Source organism: Salvelinus fontinalis, chromosome 38 (assembly GCF_029448725.1).
Source record: "Salvelinus fontinalis isolate EN_2023a chromosome 38, ASM2944872v1, whole genome shotgun sequence".
Classification (NCBI taxonomy): Eukaryota; Metazoa; Chordata; class Actinopteri; order Salmoniformes; family Salmonidae; genus Salvelinus; species Salvelinus fontinalis.
In genome coordinates, this window is record NC_074702.1 from 25,076,116 (window position 1) to 25,095,626 (window position 19,511).

The 19,511-nt window shown below is 44.7% G+C and overlaps 1 protein-coding gene across 5 annotated transcripts; it reads right to left on the minus strand.

The window, feature by feature from the left end:
* Nucleotides 1-265: 265 nt before the first annotated feature.
* Nucleotides 266-16,514, minus strand: LOC129837197 (large proline-rich protein BAG6-like). 5 transcript variants are annotated; one of them, XM_055903144.1, is made up of 26 exons: nucleotides 16,397-16,512; nucleotides 15,936-16,143; nucleotides 12,922-13,015; nucleotides 12,714-12,831; nucleotides 11,978-12,195; nucleotides 11,779-11,850; nucleotides 9,917-10,039; nucleotides 9,503-9,687; nucleotides 7,942-8,071; nucleotides 7,534-7,734; nucleotides 6,617-6,848; nucleotides 6,246-6,302; nucleotides 5,748-6,103; nucleotides 5,421-5,493; nucleotides 4,933-5,261; nucleotides 4,428-4,719; nucleotides 4,067-4,236; nucleotides 3,826-3,879; nucleotides 3,583-3,685; nucleotides 3,363-3,487; nucleotides 3,030-3,167; nucleotides 2,761-2,808; nucleotides 2,470-2,649; nucleotides 2,054-2,161; nucleotides 1,528-1,674; nucleotides 266-876 (listed from the first exon to the last, which is right to left on the minus strand). In XM_055903144.1, exons 2-26 carry the CDS (start codon nucleotides 16,034-16,036, stop codon nucleotides 784-786), a joined length of 3,747 nt encoding a protein of 1,248 aa, XP_055759119.1. In that variant the 5' UTR covers nucleotides 16,037-16,143; nucleotides 16,397-16,512; the 3' UTR covers nucleotides 266-783. The 5 variants fall into 5 exon arrangements, with proteins under 5 accessions (XP_055759119.1, XP_055759118.1, XP_055759117.1 ...); XM_055903143.1 differs by having other exon boundaries at nucleotides 6,749-6,848; nucleotides 15,936-16,514; XM_055903142.1 differs by having other exon boundaries at nucleotides 15,936-16,514.
* Between the last annotated feature and the right edge of the window lie 2,997 nt (nucleotides 16,515-19,511).

A 19,511-nucleotide genomic window follows, 5' to 3' on the forward strand; every position in this document is an offset into this window, starting at 1 on the left:
AATATAGCCAATATGCTGTGATAATTAGGCCTAGTGCATAAACCTAATTCTTACAGAATTGTTTTTAATTAGGGTAATGTAAAAATAAAGTCAGTGGTGGCTCTGCTTGCTTTTTGATTGCAAAATTGATATTGACTCAAAGGTTGGTGACCACTGCCCTAGACAACTGAAAGGCTGGTACTTGTTTCTCCACAAGCACCTTTAAACAACATTGTACCAAGTTATTTATTCAGTGCATTTATTTTCATCCCATGAAAGCATAGTCTTGAAATAAGCCATTTTTATTTTCAGGGAAGCTAATGGAAAAACACAAAACAGGTGACATGTATAGGCAGGATAATATTAACATAAACACTAAACAAAACAGAGCATTGCAGATGTAAAAGTCATCCATAAAATAAGGACAAACTTAAATCAGGTGTGTTCAATTGCCAGGAGGTTGGGAAAAAAATAGGCACTAAAAATAAATCTCAGTAATTTAGTCAAAAGGAGATGCTATGGTGCAACACAATTGGTAGGCACCTGATCTTCCTAGGTTCTGGCCTTTCTGGGGAGTTTTTTCCTAGCCACCGTGCTTCTACACCTGCATTGCTTGCTGTTTGGGGTTTCTGTACAGCACTTTGAGATATCAGCTGATGTAAGGGCTTTATAAATACATTTGATTTAGGCTTAACTGCATTCAGTTGTGATACTGAGCAATCCAAAAGTAAAAGGGAAGGATGGTGAGGATGTGTACAGGTTGGTTATGTGTAAAATTTCATCAGGTTGCAAAACAAGTTGTGGTTAGGAGTCTGAAAAAGCTCTGTGTGTGTTGGGGAACTGCTGAGAGCTGAAGTCCGGGTCCTCTCTCACTCGCTTCTTTATGTCTTTCTTCACCTGATACAGAGGACAAAGGTGGCAATTACAAAAAGGGTCGTTCAACATAACATGCATCAGCTATCGTCGTTCAATATTGAAAATCACAACCAGTGGTGCAAAATACTTTAGTTTGCTTTACTATTTATATTTAACAACTTTTTACTTCACTACATTCCTAAAAATGTACTTTTTACACCATACTTTTTCCCTGATACCCAAAAGTACTCATTAGATTTTGAATGCTTAGCAGGACAGAAATTGTCCAATTAGCACACTTATCAACAGAACATCCCTAGTCATCTCTATTGCCTCTGATCTGGTGGACTCACTAAACACATGCTTTGTTTAAATTATGTCTGGGTGTTGGAGTGCCCCTGGCTATCCGCAAATGAAAAACATCTGGTTTGCCAAATATATAAGGAACTTACTTTTGATACTTAAGTATATTTAAAACAAAACAGAATTTTACTGGTTGACATTCACTTTTACTTGAGTCATTTTTTATTAAGGTATCTTGACTAGAAAATGGGTACTTTTTCCACCACTGCATATAACCGTCAGTGGCAGCTCCCTAATGACCATTTACAATTGTGTGACATCTGTAATATTAGGAGAAGCCATGGAATGATGGAACAGCTTGTTTTTCTGTGAGTGTTAGGAGGACTGTACCTGCTCTGCATAGGCCTCCTGGAGCTCAGGGCTGTCAAGCTCCTCCTGCAGGTTGTCTGGGGAAGTGACTGGCCTGACTTCGGCCGTCCTTGCTGCCCTGTTCACTGCGTCGGAGAGGGAGAGAAGAGCGCCGTCCCCCTGTCCTGTCTGAAAACACACACCCTGGTCATATGCCAATCCAACTTTTAGTACAAGAATAAGCCCTCGCACTCAGATGTTGAACATAGCATGCTGATACTACAATGTGATCAGAGTTTACGTTAGCCCTGATACAGCACGGCTCCCATGTTTTAGCCATGGAGGGTCAACTACAGCCTGGAATCAGTCTGCCAACAAAGCTTGCAGGATGCCTCCTATAACGGAAGACTAGTGAGATCAGGGCTTGTCTTTTGTACATAAGTTAGTTTCATTCACATGATGGAACAAGCTGTTCCATCATTCCATGGCTTCTCCTAATATTACAGATGTCACACATTGACACAATGGTAAATGGTCATTAGGGAGCTGCCACAGGCAATCTATTTACCTTCCTGCGTTTGGCAGGCATCCCATGTAAATAGGCGTCAGACATGGGAGGCTGGGCCTTCATCTTCCTCTGGGTGATCAGGTCATGTCTGATGATGGGTACCCACTCCTATCACACAGAGACAGACATGATCAGAATGACAGACAGTTAAACTATCGAGAGCCATATAACTGCACATTAGGTTTTAAGATTTGAATGGGTTTGGATGCAGATCTGATTAGGCGATTACACTTCCATTGTTGGATCATTTTCTTTCTCAAGAATCCAAACTACAAGTCAACGAAAGGTTTGCAAAAAATTCACTATAAATTCAACTAGAAGCTTGTATGTAAAACTGAGAAAGAGAATGGCAAAGCAACTAAAGTGGACGAGAGAAGGATTGGACTAGTAGTGGGAGAGAACAGAACAGTTCTTACAGCAGGGACGGCAGCAGCCCAGGCCTCGGTCTCTCTACCAGGCTCCTCCCTCCCGCTGGCTTCAGCTGCTGCCATGGCGCCACCCAATGGCGCAGCCCCTCCGGTTGCTCCAGTTTCCTTAGGCTCTGCCCTAGTCTCCTGTGACGACGCCGTGGTGCCTGGGGAGTGGGTGTCCTCAATCTAAGGTGGGATGGAGAAAAGAGTTTATGGTGAGGAACTAAAAGAGACAACACACCAAGGTATATTGAGGACAACAAAATGAATCTTACAAATACATTTTGAAACACTCACCTCTATGATCTGGGCACGTTGAGGCTCCTGTGCATTAGAAGCCTCCCCCTTGGAAAGAAACCATTTAACACATATTGTTTGAGTGGAATCTGGTAATGGAATCTATGACAATTATCGTAACGGACACTTCATTAGAAAATTATGGTATCCATGTGCATTGTTAGATGTAGTCCAGTAAATAAGCCTTCTAGAACACTAACAGTGTGCTTAAAAAAAAATAACACTATGACCTGTTTGAGAGATTGTGTGTGCGTGTGTGTGTTAATTACCTGCTGTGTGTGGACGACATAATGCAGTATGTGGTCCTCTGTGACGGGGATGTGCTCCAGGATGACCTGCAGCCTCATGGTCATCATACTGGTCAGCCAGTTCACCAGGCTGGGGTTCATGTCAGTCGACAACGTCCTCTAATGGGAGAGGGGGTCAATCACAACGTACTGACCAGATTTCAGTCTAGTCATATCCATTTAGCTATTTTTTTCTAATCTATAGAAAGAGTATTGTAAATCTGAGAGAAAAATGGGAGGGAAGGAGGAGAGACATTGAGTTGCAGGTTGTATATCATGTCATAAGGAACATTGAGTGTGTGTGTGTGTACTGACTATGCGGTGGTTGATGACAGAAGTGAGGGCACTCTGCTCTCCTCTCAGACAGTACAGGTTGAGGGCCAGACACTCAAACAGCCCCTGGTTGCACATCTGCAGCAGCTGCGGCCCAAACGTGTTGTCTGCAGGAGGTGAAAACACAGCAATAAGTGACAAAAGCATTCATAGGCCAGGTCTGATGAATTGCGTCAATTTGGCACAATAAAGACAATGTTACCTGTGCAGCGGAGTATGTGTGTGGCGATACGCGTTAACTGCCGTCTGAAGAAGGACAGGTTGGTCTGAGTGACGTTGACACCCTCCAACACTGCCACTGAAGACTGAAGGAACAAGACAGAGAGAAATGTGAGGGATTGATTCACCACTGGCCAAGGGGAGAATTTAAAAAATGACTGATATTGAGCAATTTGAAGAGCACTGACTATAAAAGGGGGCAGCCTAAGTGAACTACGGTACTTACAAAGCTCTCGGTAATGTACTCCTCAAGTTCATTGATGAGACCATCAGCAGCAGCCTATGATCACAGTGAAAGAACCAAGAAAAAGAACCAAAGAGGGAGAGATAATGAGACTCATCATGTAGCTTGTCTAGCCCCATGTGCAGTGACACTAATGACAGGTGACAGTAATTGACGCGTGGGAGTAATGACAGGGGACAGTAACATCCCAGAGAGGCGGTTATATAGACGGTGGCCCACTCACAGCGACATTGTGGTCGGTGGGCTCGCTCCCGTTGAGGTAATGCTGGGTGAAGAACTGAGACAGCTGGGTCTGGATCCGGCCCAGGGGCTGGTTCTGGCCGTGGAGCAGCAAGACCAGGTCCACCATGGAGAAGTTCTGACACACTAGGGTCAGTAGATCTCCAAAGAAACCTGAGGGAGAGAGACAACTGTGTGGCAATGGAACAAAAACATTGAGGAAGAGAGAGCACGGGAGAAAAAGAGGGAACGCGGGAGAAAGAGATTACACTTCCTAGACAGAAACAGAAAGAGAGAGCAAGGTACAAGAAAAAGGGAAAGAGAGAAACGAGAAAAAAGAACGCAAACAAGACAGGAACTCTTACCCATGGCGTCCCCTGTGCCGGGTGTGAAGATGTTGCTGGTCTCAGAGAGCCTCTGGATGAACTGGGCGATGCTCTCAGTGTTGCTCTGAGGAGAGCCCAGGGAGCCCATCATGGTAGACAGGACCCCCTGTACAATTCCAGTGAACAACTCCGGATTCAGGGCCTCTCCCTGGGCCCCGGCACCGTCCCCCGTGGGAGGGTTAGGGGTGGTCCCGGGTGGAGGGGTGGGGGTGCCAGAGGCAGGGGGCTGTTGGGCACTGTTGGGGGGTGGTGGGAAGACTGGTCCGGAGGCCTGAGATAGAGAGTGAGATGATGGACAGGGAGAAAATAAGATGTATCATATGAAAGATATGTAGTTAAGAAACCATTATGGTATTATGGTACACGTCAGTTAACTGGAGGATGATGTAATCTTGGTTTCAACCATTCGGTTCTAACAGGCACTACGGCTATATGTCCTAATCCACAAAATACACTTTGAACAAACTCCGATCCAGACACTGACCTGCATGAAGTCAGACACTCCCTGGACGAAGGCAGGCACTCCAGGCATGGTCACAGTGATGGAGGGTCCCATGGCCCCAGGAACTGTCCCTGCTGTCCCCAGGAGAGAGCCCAGGAGCTGGGCCAGGTCAGGGGGAGCTCCCTGGGGCAGGGTGGGGATGGCGCCGGACTGGCCTGGGCGAACAGTGGTGCTAGGAGCAGGGGTGGGGATAGGAGCAGGGGTGGGGATAGGGCCAGAGGAGGAAGAAGAAGAGTTGGAGGAGGATGAGGAGAAGGTATGAGAAGCTGAGGAGAAGGTATGAGAGGCAGAGGAGGTGGCTGTTTGACCAGCTGGGGGGGAAAGGAAGAGAGGAAAGAAATTACAATGGGCTTATAGTACACTTAACCATCACACAAAGTGAATCCTCTGTATTAACTAAGCAAAACCACCAACAACAAAAAAGGGGTCTAGAGAGGTGGGGTGTATATGGTATTTCTAAGACAGCATACCCATCTGTCCAGGCATTAGGAGTTGTCCCACCAGTCCACTGATCATCTGATTGAGGGCAGCAGGAGGGAAGGGCTGTGGGGGAGAGGTCATAGGTCAACAGTTTCTATAAGCATATAATACAAACGTGGCTATGCCATTAAGACTTTCAGAGCACTACAGCTTAAGACAATTGGTACTGTCGATGGAAAATGCCCACAATGACTAGCAAAACATGAAAGCCTCCGACTGAAATTCCAAGTCTGACAACTTCTTGTCAAAACTTGACTGAACTCTACCAGCCATTAACCTCAGTCCTGCACCAAACCCCCTATCACAAACATGCTCACCTGTCCTGGTTGCTGACCCATCATGGGGGGCACGTTAGCTCTAAGGTTGATGGTGGCCCCCCGCGTGCCAAATGTGGGTGGGGGGACCCTGGGGGCAAAGGTGGGCCGGGTAAAAACCACCCTGGCCTGGGGTGCCCCAGGAGAAGGCAGGGGGGGAGCCGTGGGGGTGGTGGTGGGGGTGTTAGGGCCAGTGGTGGAAGAGGTAGCGGTGGAGCCTGGGGTGGTAGGCTGGAGGGGTTGTCCAGGGATGGTGCCCCCGGTGGCAGCAGCCACAGCCTCTGTGTACTGGGCGATCTGCTGCACGATGGACTGCATGAAGTCAGGGTTCATCTGAACACCGGGGGGCATCTGGAAGCCTGAGGAGAGAGGATAAGAAAAGGTTTCTTTGTGCCTTGGATTCAGCATCTCTGGTATATTGGGCTTTCCTCTAGTCCCCAGTTATTTGGAGATACAACCAGAGGCATTAAACCATTATCATGAAGTGTTACCAACACTCACCTGGCTGACCCATTCCTGCAGCGTTTGGCTGTCCAGCTGCCTGAGGAACACCAGAGTCTGTACACACGAACACAATGTTTGAACTGTGAACAGTGTGTAGAAACAAATGGACTTTGGTTTAACAAGCACGTAAAAGAAAAACACCCTTCCAAAATTGAACGAGACCTATCGATTTGAGCAGTACAGGGACCTGTACGGTACTTTGACTACCGGTCAAAGAAGGACAACTTTCTCTCAGAAAATACGATTTGGCAATAGGGAATAAATGCAACGGTAGAGCTATTCACTTTCAATGGGCCATTTGTGGACGAGAAACAGATGGACATGTTGTGGTAAAGCATTCAATCAGTGGCGGGTACGGGACAACACACCGTCCGTGTTCATCTGCATCATGACCACCGGCATTGTCTGGTGGCTGATCCTGATGACCCGGGGGCCGGGCTGTCCCTGTCCAGCCTGCTGATTGGACGGAGGAGGCTGTGAGGGGGAGGTCTGTCCCTGACCTGGCTGGTCCGATTGGCCGGCGGCCTGACTGGGCTGGGCCTGTTCCTCTGTAGCTGGTCTGCCATTGGACGCCATTGTGACCGTGGCTCCCAGGTTCATCTGCAGATGAGTTTCAAAATGTAATTGACGTACTGTGTTCCATTGGCAAACGATATCAAATTAAGTTTACACTAACCAATAACTAAATACATTACCGGTCAAAAGTTTTAGAACACCCACTCATTCAAGGCTTTTTCTTTTTACTATTTTCTACATTGTAGAATAATCGTGAAGACATCAAAATGACGAAATAACATATGGAATCATGTAATAACCAAATAAAGTGTTAAGCAAATCTAAATATTTTTTATATTTGAGATTCTTCAAACAGCCACCCTTTGCCTTGATGACAGCTTCATGAGGTAGTCACCTGGAATGCATTTCAATTAACAGGTGTTCCACAAATGAACTTTTAAGAAGGCACACCTGTTAATTGAGAGAATGCCAAGAGTGTACAAAGCTGTCATCAAAGCAAAGGGTGGCTATTTGAAGAATCTCAAATACAAAATACTTTTTTATTCGTTTAACACTTTTTTGGTTACTACATGATTCCATATGTGTTATTTCATAGTTTTGATGTTCTGCAATGTAGAAAATAGTAAAAATAAAGAAAAACCCTTGAATGAGTAGGTGTTCTAAAACTTTTGACCGGTAGTGTACCTAAGACAGAAATAATGTAATAGGTCTAAGTGTCTGCTAGGTGACAACAAAATAAGTTGGACAATGGGATACAACACTGACTCACATGTAGCGGGATGTGATGGTGCACGGCTCCAGGCATGGAGACTGGGGAGGTGTAGTGAGACATTGGCCGGATCACGTGTAGGTGGCGTGGGGTGGGGCTCAGTAGATTGCAGCGCAGGTCACTAAGGGCAACCAGGGCATTGCCCAGGAGACGGAGGGCCTCCCCCACCAGGTTGAGAATCCGCTGGTCCTCCTCTCGATCCTGTGTATGACAAGAAGACGGCTTAAGACATTTTCTGAGAACGTGTGTTTTGATATTTTATTCAGGTAGTCGTGTGGGGAAAGTGACACGTATTGTAAGAGTCCGACTGCAATTCAAGGCAATACAGCAAACGCTCATGACGTTTGTGTGAATTGTACCTAACCACAAAGCAGTAAGTTATGAGGAATGCAGCGGTGAAAAGCTTACGGCGTTGGCGTATTCTGCGGTGGTAGCAGACTCTAGGATAGAGTGTGTTCTCTGGACGAATGGCTGAAGCCTCTCCTCCACCCTCCTCAGCTCTGACAGCATCTCCACCAGCTCTGCTGGGCTGGGGTGACTGTCAAGGGGAGAAGTTGTCCTTATTTACATGCATCACAGGTACATTTATTTTACCTTTATTTAACCAGGTAGGCCAGTTGAGAACAAGTTCTCATTCACAACTGCGACCTGGCCAAGATAAAGAAAAACAGTGCGACAAAAACAACACAGTTACACATAAACAAACGTACAGTCAATAACACAATAGAAAAGATCTATATACAGTGTGTGCAAATGTAGTAGGATTAGGGAGGTAAGGCAATAAATAGGCCATAGTGGCGAAATAATTACAATTTAGCAATTATACACTGGAGTGAAAGATGTGCAGAGGATGATGTGCAAGTAGAGATACTGTGGTGCAAAAGAGCAAAAATAAATAACAGATTGGTTGTGTAGAGGTGCAGTGATCTGTGAGCTGCTCTGACAGCTGATGCTTAAAGTTAGTGAGGGAGATAAGTCTCCAGATTCAGTGATTTTTGCAATTCGTTCCAGTCATTGGCAGCAGAGAACTGGAAGGAAGGAAAGGCGACCAAAGGAGGAGTTGGCTTTGGGGATGATCAGTGAAATATACCTGCTGTAGTGCATGCTACGGGTGGGTGCTGCTATGGTGACCAGTGAGCTGAGATAAGGCTTGGCTTCACCGAGCAAAGACTTATAGATGACCTAGAGCCAGTGGGTTTGGCAACGAATATGAAGCGAGGGCCAGCCAACGAGAGCATACAGGTCACAGTGGTGGGTAGTATATGGGGCTTTGGTGACAAAACGGATGGCATGGTGATAGACTACATCCAGTTTGCTGAGTAGAGTGTTGGAGGATATTTTGTAAATGGCATCGCCGAAGTCGAGGATCGGTAGGATGGTCAGTTTTACTAGGGTATGTTTGGCAGCATGAAGGAGGCTGTTGCAATATAGGAAGCCGATTCTAGATTTAATTTTGGATTGGAGATGCTTAATGTGAGTCTGGAAGGAGAGTTTACAGTCTAGCCAGACACCGAGGTATTTGTAGTTGTCCACATATCCTAAGTCAGAACCGTCCAGAGTAGTGATGCTAGTCGGGCGGGCAGCAATCGGTTGAAGAACATGCATTTAGTTTTACTAGTATTTAAGAGCAGTTGGAAGCCACGGAAGGAGTGTTGTATGGCATTGAAGCTCGTCTGGAGGTTTGTTAACACAGTGTCCAAAGAAGGGACAGATGTATACAGAATGGTGTCGTCTGCAACCACAATGTCTAAAGTCAACTTTCATTGTGTTGATGTCAATGGCAGATTCTGTGTGAAACATTTTGCATGCATGTCTCAAGTTCCAGATTAAGCCCGATTCTTCTTATTTCACATTAAAAGGCCCAAAACAAGTTTGATACATTTTTAATTCATCCAGCATCCTTTTTATTCAGTATAGAGCAAAAAACAAAACACATGCAGGACAGCGATAGTAAGCAATAATGTCTTACTTTGGTCCAGCTTGGGCGGCTCCCTCTGTTTGAGTGGAGGAAGAGAAGGATGGAGGGGGAGTAGATGCAGGTGGAGACGTGTCCATGGGCTGGGTTGAGGGAGAGGGAGTGGAGGAGGAAGAGGAAGAGGGAGGAGGTGCAGCAGCAGCAGAATCCGGTTGGGCTGAGGTGCCGCTTGGTTGACCCTGAGATTGAGCGACAAGGTAGCAGGTAAGGGGGGTACGTTGCTCAGTCATCTTAATTGAATTACTTCGAACTCAAATAGACCTGCTTCCTGAGACTGCCTAGAATATTTTCAAATAACATTTTGTCCAAATACTTATGTTTCACGTTTGAGCCAGTTTATTCATTAAAAACTAGGTCTATACTGTGGGTATTCCTAGTTGTTATAATCTTTATAACTTAAAACCTCACCTCCATCCTCTCGATGAGAGCATTGGTGTCCCTCAGCAAGTTCTCAGCCAATAGCAGTCTCAGCCTGGGCTCACTCTGAACCGATTGGTCCATATCAATGTGCACATTCATGGAACCATTGCTCTGTGACAGCAAGAGTATTAGTTGACAGCTACTCAACATGATTATTCACAGCATTTTGTTCATACAGTTGAAGTCGGAAGTTTACATACACTTAGGTTGGAGTCATTAAAACTCATTTTTCAACCACTCCACAAATTTCTTGTTAACAAACTATAGTTTTGGCAAGTCAGTTAGGACATGACAAGTAATTTTCCCAACAATTGTTTACAGACAGATTATTTCACTTATCATTCACTGTATCACAATTCCAGTGGGTCAGAAGTTTATATACACTAAGTTGACTGTGCCTTTAAACAGCTTGGAAAATTCCAGAAATCATATCATGGCTTTAGAAGCTTCTGATAGGCTAATTGACATCATTTGAGTCAATTGGAGATGTACCTGTCAGGGTATTTCAAGGCCTACCTTCAAACTCCGTGCCTCTTTGCTTGACATCATGGGAAAATCAAAAGAAATCAGCCAAGATCTCAGAAAAAAAAGTATGTAGACCTCCACAAGTCTAGTTCATCCTTGGGAGAAATTTCAAAACACCCGAAGGTACCACATTCATCTGTACAAACAATAGTATGCAAGTATAAACACCATGGGACCACGCAGCCGTCATACCGCTCAGGAAGGAGACGCGTTCTGTCTCCTAGAGATGAACGTCCTTTGGTGCGAAAAGTGCAAATCAATCCCAGAACAGCAGCAAAGGACCTTGTGAAGATGCTGGAGGAAACAGGTACAAAAGTATCTATATCCACAGTAAAACGAGTCCTATATCGATATAACCTGAAAGGCTGCTCAGCAAGGAAGAAGCCACTGCTCCAAAACTGACATAAAGCCAGACTATGGTTTGCAACTGCACATGGGGACAAAGATCATACTTTTTGGAGAAATGTCCTCTGGTCTGATGAAACAAAAATAGAACTGTTTGGCCATAATGACCATCGTTATGTTTGGAGGAAAAAGGGGGAGGCTTGCAAGACGAAGAACACATTCCCAACTGTGAAGCACGGGGGTGGCAGCATCATGATGTGGGGGTGCTTTGCTGCAGGAGGAACTAGTGCACTTCACAAAATAGATGGCATCATGAGGAAGGAACAATATGTGGATATATTGAAGCAACATCAAGACATCGGTCAGGAAGTTAAAGCTTGGTCGCAAATGGCTCTTCCAAATGGACAACGACCCAAAGCATACTTCCAAAGTTGTGGCAAAATCACTGAAGGACAACAAAGTCAAGGTATTGGAGTGGCTATCACAAAGCCCTGACCTCAACCCCATAGAAAATGTGTGGGCAGAACTGAAAAAGCGTGTGCGAGCAAGGAGGCCTACAAACCTGACTCCGTTACACCAGCTCTGTCAGGAGGAATGGGCCAAAATTCACCCAACTTATTGTGGGAAGTTTGTGGAAGGCTACCTGAAATGTTTGACGTTAAACAATATAAAGGCAATGCTACCAAATACTAATTGAGTGTATGTAAACTTTTGACCCACTGGGAATGTGATGAAAGAAATAAAAGCTGAAATAAATCATTCTCTCTACTATTATTCTGACATTGCACTTTCTTAAAATAAAGTGGTGATCCTAACTGACCTAAAACAGGTCATTTCTACTATGATTAAATATCATGAATTATGAAAAACTGAGTTTAAATGTATTTGGCTAAGGTGTATGTAAACTTCCGACTTCAACTGTATAGAAATTGATAGATAAAAATCCATAAATGTTATAAATCATATATTTGATTTCTTACCCCGGTGCTCGTGCTGACTCTGGCATTCCTTGCATTCTCTCCCAAGCCTGACATCATTTGCTGAACAGACATCTAATAAGAGTGTAGTAGACAGTACAGGCTAGATATCAGTGCTGATCCACACCAGGCACTCAGGATATCATTATAAACCATGGAACAAAGACAAATTTGATCCAAAAATTTGATCCAAACTCTGTACCTGGATCTGCTGAGGGTCCATGACGTTAACCGGGAGGTTGAAAGTCCCCAGCATGACATAGCTGTTGGCGTTGCGGTCCTGTGGGGGCACTTGGGACGTTCCCTGGGAGGTGGTAGAGGAGGGCGTCGCTCCGGCCTCCGCTACCCCTGACTCCGAGCCTGGCTGGGAGGGCTGAGGGGGGGCCCGCTCCACCAGGTGGATGACTTTTCCACCGACGTCTGAGACACAGAGGAAATAGAGAACAAGAAATATAATCTCTATTCATGTTAGAGGACACTGGTGCTCCATCAATCTATCAGGTGATGTGCATAGCAGCCAAACAGCATACAGAAATTACATGATGGGTACGCAAGAGTTCTGATGGTGTGCAGTTGTATATTAGGCTTACATCTGTGCATTACTGTCCTTGTAAGTCATGGAATAAGTGAATAAGAGAGTTGTTCTATACATCACATTTAGACAATGTGCTTCCACATCTGCATTGCTTGCTGTTTGGGGTTTTAGGCTGGGTTTCTGTACAGCACTTTGTGACATCGGCTGATGTAAAAAAGGGCATTATAAATAAATTTGATTGAGACAAAGATGTCTGTTTGCTGCGTTTCTGTTCTGTGTTTGACAGATGCTTTGCTGCAGCTGTGTGCTGCTCCAGATCAAACTGTCTGGACTAATTTCATGTTTATTGGCATGTGGCTGTTTTGTATTGATTCCAGGCCGCTCCACAGACAGCATTACTCACTGTACTCTGTCAGTGTCCTCTCATCCTGCAGGACTCGGCCCTGGTAGATCAGCCTCTGTTTGTCCACAGGAATCCCAACTGAAGTGGCAATGTGCTCCTTGAATTCTTTCACTGTCAACTGAGAAAAAGACACTGGTGTGAAGATTAGGCCTATATCCAGTACATGTAAGGCTACTGTGAAAGCTCTCCATTGGAAATGAGAACGTACCTGTCCGCCTACAGTGTAACTTCGGCTCTGAGAGTCCAAAGTTTTGACAGTCACCTCTATATCAGCACCCGGTTCCTCCATGGTTACGTTCACCCTGTGTGTTAGAGTATCATATCAATGCTGTCATAAATAGCATTATGTAAGGGATAATCAATGAGGGGCTACACGCTAGCGGAGTGGAACTAATCTTCCACAGAGTAGCAATATTTTCCTGAGAACGCATAGAGCCCTGAGTTTACATTTACGTCATTTAGCAGACGCTCTTATCCAGAGCGACTTACAAATTGGAAAGTTCATACATTTCATCCTGGTCCCCCCGTGGGGAATGAACCCACAACCCTGGCGTTGCAAGCGCCATGCTCTACCAACTGAGCCACACGGGACCACAGTTGAGTTGATCACCTCTTTTATACCATGGTTATAACAAAGCTGCGACCTAACCAAACTCACATAGAAATGTGAGTTATAGATCTGTCGTTCTCATTGAAAGCAAGTATATGCAGTAAATATGTTCTATGTGCGCTAGTTCTATGCTTCTGTTCTTAAGTCATTTTTTTGCATCTTTTACTTTCGGTTTAGTACACCAGCTTCAAACAGCTGAAAATACAATATGTTTGGTTATGAAAAATATATTTCACAGCAGTTTAGATGATACAATGATTCTCAACTGTTTGTCAAAACTTAAATTAGGCAAACTATTCGAATTTTTGCAAACAGGAAATGGCACAGTGATTTCTGCATAGTGCACCTTTAACACGTTTGCCGCTAAAAATGTGTTCATTTGCAGGTAGAAATGTGTTCAACATCCACTGAAGTAGCAAGCCAGTTAACTATATTGCTGTAGTAGTTGCCTTGGTAACGAAACAAACAGTGTTACTAGTTAAGCTAACCCAAGCCATCAGTCCTAGCTTGCTATTAGGAAAATCGAATTCAATAATGTTTTCAATTCGACTTTGCTATCAAAAAGCAGCTCAAACGTAGAAAATAGACATTGAATTCTACCATGCTGATGTACCGTGCATTATAGGAAAATAATGTACAGTCTAAAATGCTCTTGAAGCCAATCAGAAACGAGTATTCAACAATATCCATGGTATAATGTGGCTAATATAATTTAAATTGGCTCGTTATCTAGCTAACTTTAACGTTAGCTAGCTACTGCCTAAACAAAGATAATATGTGGTCTAACGTTAACGCTCATGGAAGCTGCCATAGCTATCTAGCTAAACTAGCTAGCTAGCTGACTGGCTACCATCCACGCCTTGAAGCAAACATGGTCAAACAAAACCTTTTCATGTCAGCGTTCTCTTGATGGAAATCCATATTAATTGTGAATGGAACTTCTACAAAAGTGATGATCTAATCAATTTCACATGAATATTGACAAAAAAACGTGAAACTTGTAAATTAGCTAGGTAGCTCACAGCTACGTTAGCTTTTAGCAAGCAATTCGCGAGCTAGCCTTGAACTAACGTTCCCATTACCTGTATGAAGTTAGCTAGCTAGTTACTTACTAACTTACTTGATAGCTCCTACCTGTGAAGTTAAATCTTCCGATTTCACTAGAATATTTGCCAATTCTTCACCGATTATTCAGTGTTGAATGTAAAGCTAGCTATTTCCTCATATGATGATAGCAACTGCGGTTAAAGTAACGTGACATATGATTAGCTACAAGAACAGCTGTGACGTTTCAAACATACAGTAACAAATGGGATGTGCTCATGAAGTCAGTTCAACATGTTTTGCTTATATCTGTTAAATGGATCTGCTAGACAGCTAGATAATATCCCCAGTGCAGTTATAGTAGCAGATGATGGAAGGTGAGGATGTTTTTGTTAAAACCAGGCCTGTAGGAAATTAGGGGAGCCAAGAGGTTCAAGACCTCATTAACAAAGTGAGACATGATTTCCTTTCTTTAAAAGGCATCCCACCAAAGTGAACAGGGCTTCCAGTTCCAACAAAGGCCTGAGACCGCTGGGATGATCAATTCACAGTTATGTGGTGATTGAGAGAGGAAGAAGAACCTGAGTGGGGCTTGAACCAGCAACCCCATGTTCATATTACTGGAAGGTGACAGTATAATAAAAGGGAAACAAAAGTGCTCCTTTTTTCCTTTCTTGAAACTTGTTTGATGTTTGATAACTGCAAGAGAAGAAGGGGTTGAAAAGCAGAAATATACTATGCAAACAAACATATAATCTGCTGATAAATAAATGCTGTCAGAGTTTGCATGGTTTGGCTGAAGCCAAAATAGGCATGGTACACTTGTGGGAGAAAAGCCTATTGCTGTGTGCATGTCAATAATCCTGGCTTCTTTATCTCCTTTCCTACATTTTTATTTTACTAATTGAACAGAAACTCTAATCAAGAGACTAACCACTAGAGTATTTTCTAGTCTGTAATATGATGGATGACTACCAGGAACTAGTTTAGAATGAGAACTGAAATTGAAACTTAAACAGTGGCTCCTACAGCACAGGTGAGCATCTAATAGACACTGCCACACAAGCCAGCTCTGTGCAGAACCATACATTTAAAAACATCCTTGTGCATCCAGAGATCAGAGCTGCAACAGGGAGTGCCACAAAAAGCCTGGGCGTCTGGGCAGCGGCAGTATAACATACACCGAGGGTCAAGACCTGGGGTGTATTCATTAAACATATTCTGTTTCAAAACGTTTTGAAACGAAAACTAAAGTTTCTATTGGACAAATTATGGTAGGTCCCGTTTCGTTTGCTTCCGTTGGGTTCTTAAACTGTAAACGGTTTCCGTTACAAGACGTAATGAATACACCCCTGCTGCTCAGGGCAATCGGAAAAGAGATGAATGAAGTCCCTTTGGGAGTTGGACTGAAATGCACCCTTTCTTTTTCCTCTGGATTTGGCGAGTAGCCTAGCCAGGAACCCAACCTGATGTAACGGTTCATGGAATCCAGTCTACTTGGAGAGCGAATTGATCAGAACATAGATATAGCCTAAACATAACAAGGTGGATAGACTATGGTAAACTACCTTGGTGGGTCTGTGACTGGTACCCGCTCCTCGTGTTCTTCTTCCTCGGACTCGTCGGTGTCGTAATCTCTTCTCCTCGGTGGCGATGTATCGCCGACCATTGGTTCGAACAAGTATGGCTGGATTGGCCCACTACGCACGTAATCTGCAAATTCTTCCCAGGATGACGAATCTCCATCATCTGTGTAGCTGCCAGTGTCTGTTAAATCTTCATCCGCCGAGACATCAACATTTACTAAATTGCGGTCATTGTCTGCCATGTTTCCACGTGCGAATTCAGCAAGCCAGCTAACTTTATGATGATTTGAATTTAAGTGTAAAATGCTAGATATCTAGCTTTACATAGTTATGAAGAAAACTAAAGAGACATTTTGCAGATAGCCACCTCTTCAGTCTCATAAACTAGTTTACATTTACAAATAACTTGACATTATTCAGAAAGGCAGGCGGAAACCACACACCTGAAAAGGAGTACAGTGCATCTCTACTCAAAAGTTTCAGGTCTTCCTCGGGTTGTATCCTTTCACCTGCACCAAGGTGGCTGGTTGACAACAACACCAAAAAGTTGTCAGGGGAGGGCACACTTCCGCGCTGTCTGGGAGGCGGGAACTGTAGCAGATGCTAACAGCCAATGAAATCAAACAACCCACCCGAATTAGACAACAATGAACAACCGGACGGGAGCCACGAATCTGCGCAGGTGCTGGTTTGAGGAGGCTCGATTAATCTCGCGCGTACGCCCGTATAGGCATGTTTTACATCGGCGTAATGTTGAGGATGATTTGGGGGCGTGAGCCAGGTGCCCTGCTCTGTCTGATTGAGAAGTCGGCTCAAAACAAAAGTGACGTAATAAGCACGTGTAGTAATTATTAGGATCTGTTCTCCCATGCAAAAGTGATTGCTTCTGATACAAACGCTTTATCTGCATTCCTAATGAAAACTTATTTTATGTAAAATATATGTTGTATTTTTCTGGATGATGCACCATATCTTGCAATATATACTGTTTACTCTAAACTGAAACATTTTTGATTGGACAAATTCGGGTAGGTCCCTCTTCCATTTGGTTCTTAAACAGTAAACCGTTTCCGTTGATGTAATGAATACAGCCCAGATGTAATCTAGTTGGTGTTGGTATGTTTGTTTGCACTGCATTGGTTCAGTGGAGGCTCCTCAGAGGAGGAAGGGGAGGACCACCAAGCGTAACATGGTTCCAGTGTGTAAATCAGAAAGATGTGTCAGCATCGAGTAATTGTATTTGGCCCCCTCCCAGTTAGGGGGGTGATGAAAATCCACAAAATGGCGCCGGAAGAAATGGCAGCAGTTTTACGGGCACCCAACCAATTGTGCTATTATGTGGTTTAGTAAGAAAGCTGCCGTTACCGTCAATATTGCTCGCCAACGTGCAATCATTGGACAAAAAATTAGACGAGGTACGATCACGAACACCTACCAACGGGACATCAAAAACTAATATCCTATGTTTCACGCAATCGTGGCTGAATGACGACATGGATATTCAGCTATCGGAATATATGCTGCACGGGCAGGATAGAACAGCACACTCGCGGGGGGGGGGGGGGGGGGGGGGGGGGTCTGTGCATATTTGTAAACAACAGCTGGTGCACGAAATCTAAGGAAGTCTCTAGATTTTGCTCGCCTGAAGTAGAGTATATTGTGATAAATTGCAGGCCACACTACTTGCCTAGAGAGTTCTTAGCTATACTTTTCGTGACTGTTTATATACCACCACAAACAGATGCTGGCACTAAGACCGCACTCAGTCAGCTGAATAAGGAAATAAACAAACAGGAAACCACTCACCCAGAGGCGGCGCTCCTAGTGGCCAGAGACTTTAATGCAGGGAAACTTAAATCAGTTCTACCAAATTTCTATCAACATGTTAAATGTGCAACCAGAGGGAAAAAAATTCTAGATCACCTGTACTCCACACACAGAGACGCGTACAAAGCTCTCAATCGCCCTCCATTTGGTAAATCCGACCACAACTCTATCCTCCTGATTCCTGCCTACAAGCAAAAATTAAAGCAGGAAGCACCAGTGACTCGGTCTATAAAGAAGTGGTCGAATGAAGCAGATGCTAAACTACAGGACTGTTTTGCTATCACAGACTGGAATATGTTCGGTGATTTTTCCGATGACATTGAGGAATACATCACATCAGTCACTGGCTTTATCAATAAGTGCATCGAGGACGTCGTCCCCACAGTGACTGTACGTACATACCCCAACCAGAAGCCATGGATTACAGGCAACATTCGCACTGAGCTAAAGGGTAGAACTGCCGCTTTCAAGGTGCGGGACTCTAACCCGGAAGCTTACAAGAAATACCGGTACCGGAAATACCGGAAATACCCTGCGAGGAACCATCAAACAGGCAAAGCGTCAATACAGGGCTAAGAATGAATCATACTACACTGGCTCTGACGCTCGTCGGATGTGGCAGGGCTTGCAAACTATTACAGACTACAAAGGGAAGCACAGCCGCGAGCTGCCCAGTGACACAAGCCTACCAGATGAGCTAAATCACTTCTATGCTCGCTTCGAGGCATGCAACACTGAGACATGCATGAGAGCATCAGCTGTTCCGGATGACTGTGTGATCACGCTCTCCGTAGCCAACGTGAGTAAGACCTTTAAACAGGTCAACATACACAAGGCTGTGGGGCCAGACGGATTACCAGGACGTGTGCTTCGGGCATGTGCTGACCAACTGGCAGGTGTCTTCACTGACATTTTCAACATGTCCTGATTGAGTCTGTAATACCAACATGTTTCAAGCAGACCACCATAGTCCCTGTGCCCAAGAACACAAAGGCAACCTGCCTAAATGACTACAGACCCGTAGCAATCACGTCCGTAGCCATGAAGTGCTTTGAAAGGCTGGTAATGGCTCACATCAACACCATTATCCCAGAAACCCTAGACCCACTCCAATTTGCATACCGCCCAAACAGATCCACAGATGATGCAATCTCTATTGCACTCCACACTGCCCTTTCCCACCTGGACAAAAGGAACACTTATGTGAGAACGCTATTCATTGACTACAGCTCAGCGTTCAACATCATAGTACCCTCAAAGCTCATCACTAAGCTAAGGACCCTGGGACTAAACACCTCCCTCTGCAACTGGATCCTGGACTTCCTGACGGGTTGTCCCCAGGTGGTGAGGGTAGGTAGCAACACATCTGCCACGCTGATGCTCAACACTGGAGCTCCCCAGGGGTGCGTACTCAGTCCCCTCCTGTATTCCCTGTTCACCCACGACTGCATGGCCAGGCACGACTCCAACACCATCATTCAGTTTGCAGACGACACAACAGTGGTAGGCCTGATCAATGACAAGACAGCCTATAGGGAGGTCAGAGACCTGGCCGGGTGCCAGAATAACAACCTATCCCTCAACGTAACCAAGACTAAGGAGATGATTGTGGACTACGGGAAAAGGAGCACCGAGCACGCCCCCATTCTCATCGACGGGGCTGCAGTGGAGTAGGTTGAGAGCTTCAAGTTCCTTGTTGTCCACATCAACAACAAACTAGAATGGTCCAAA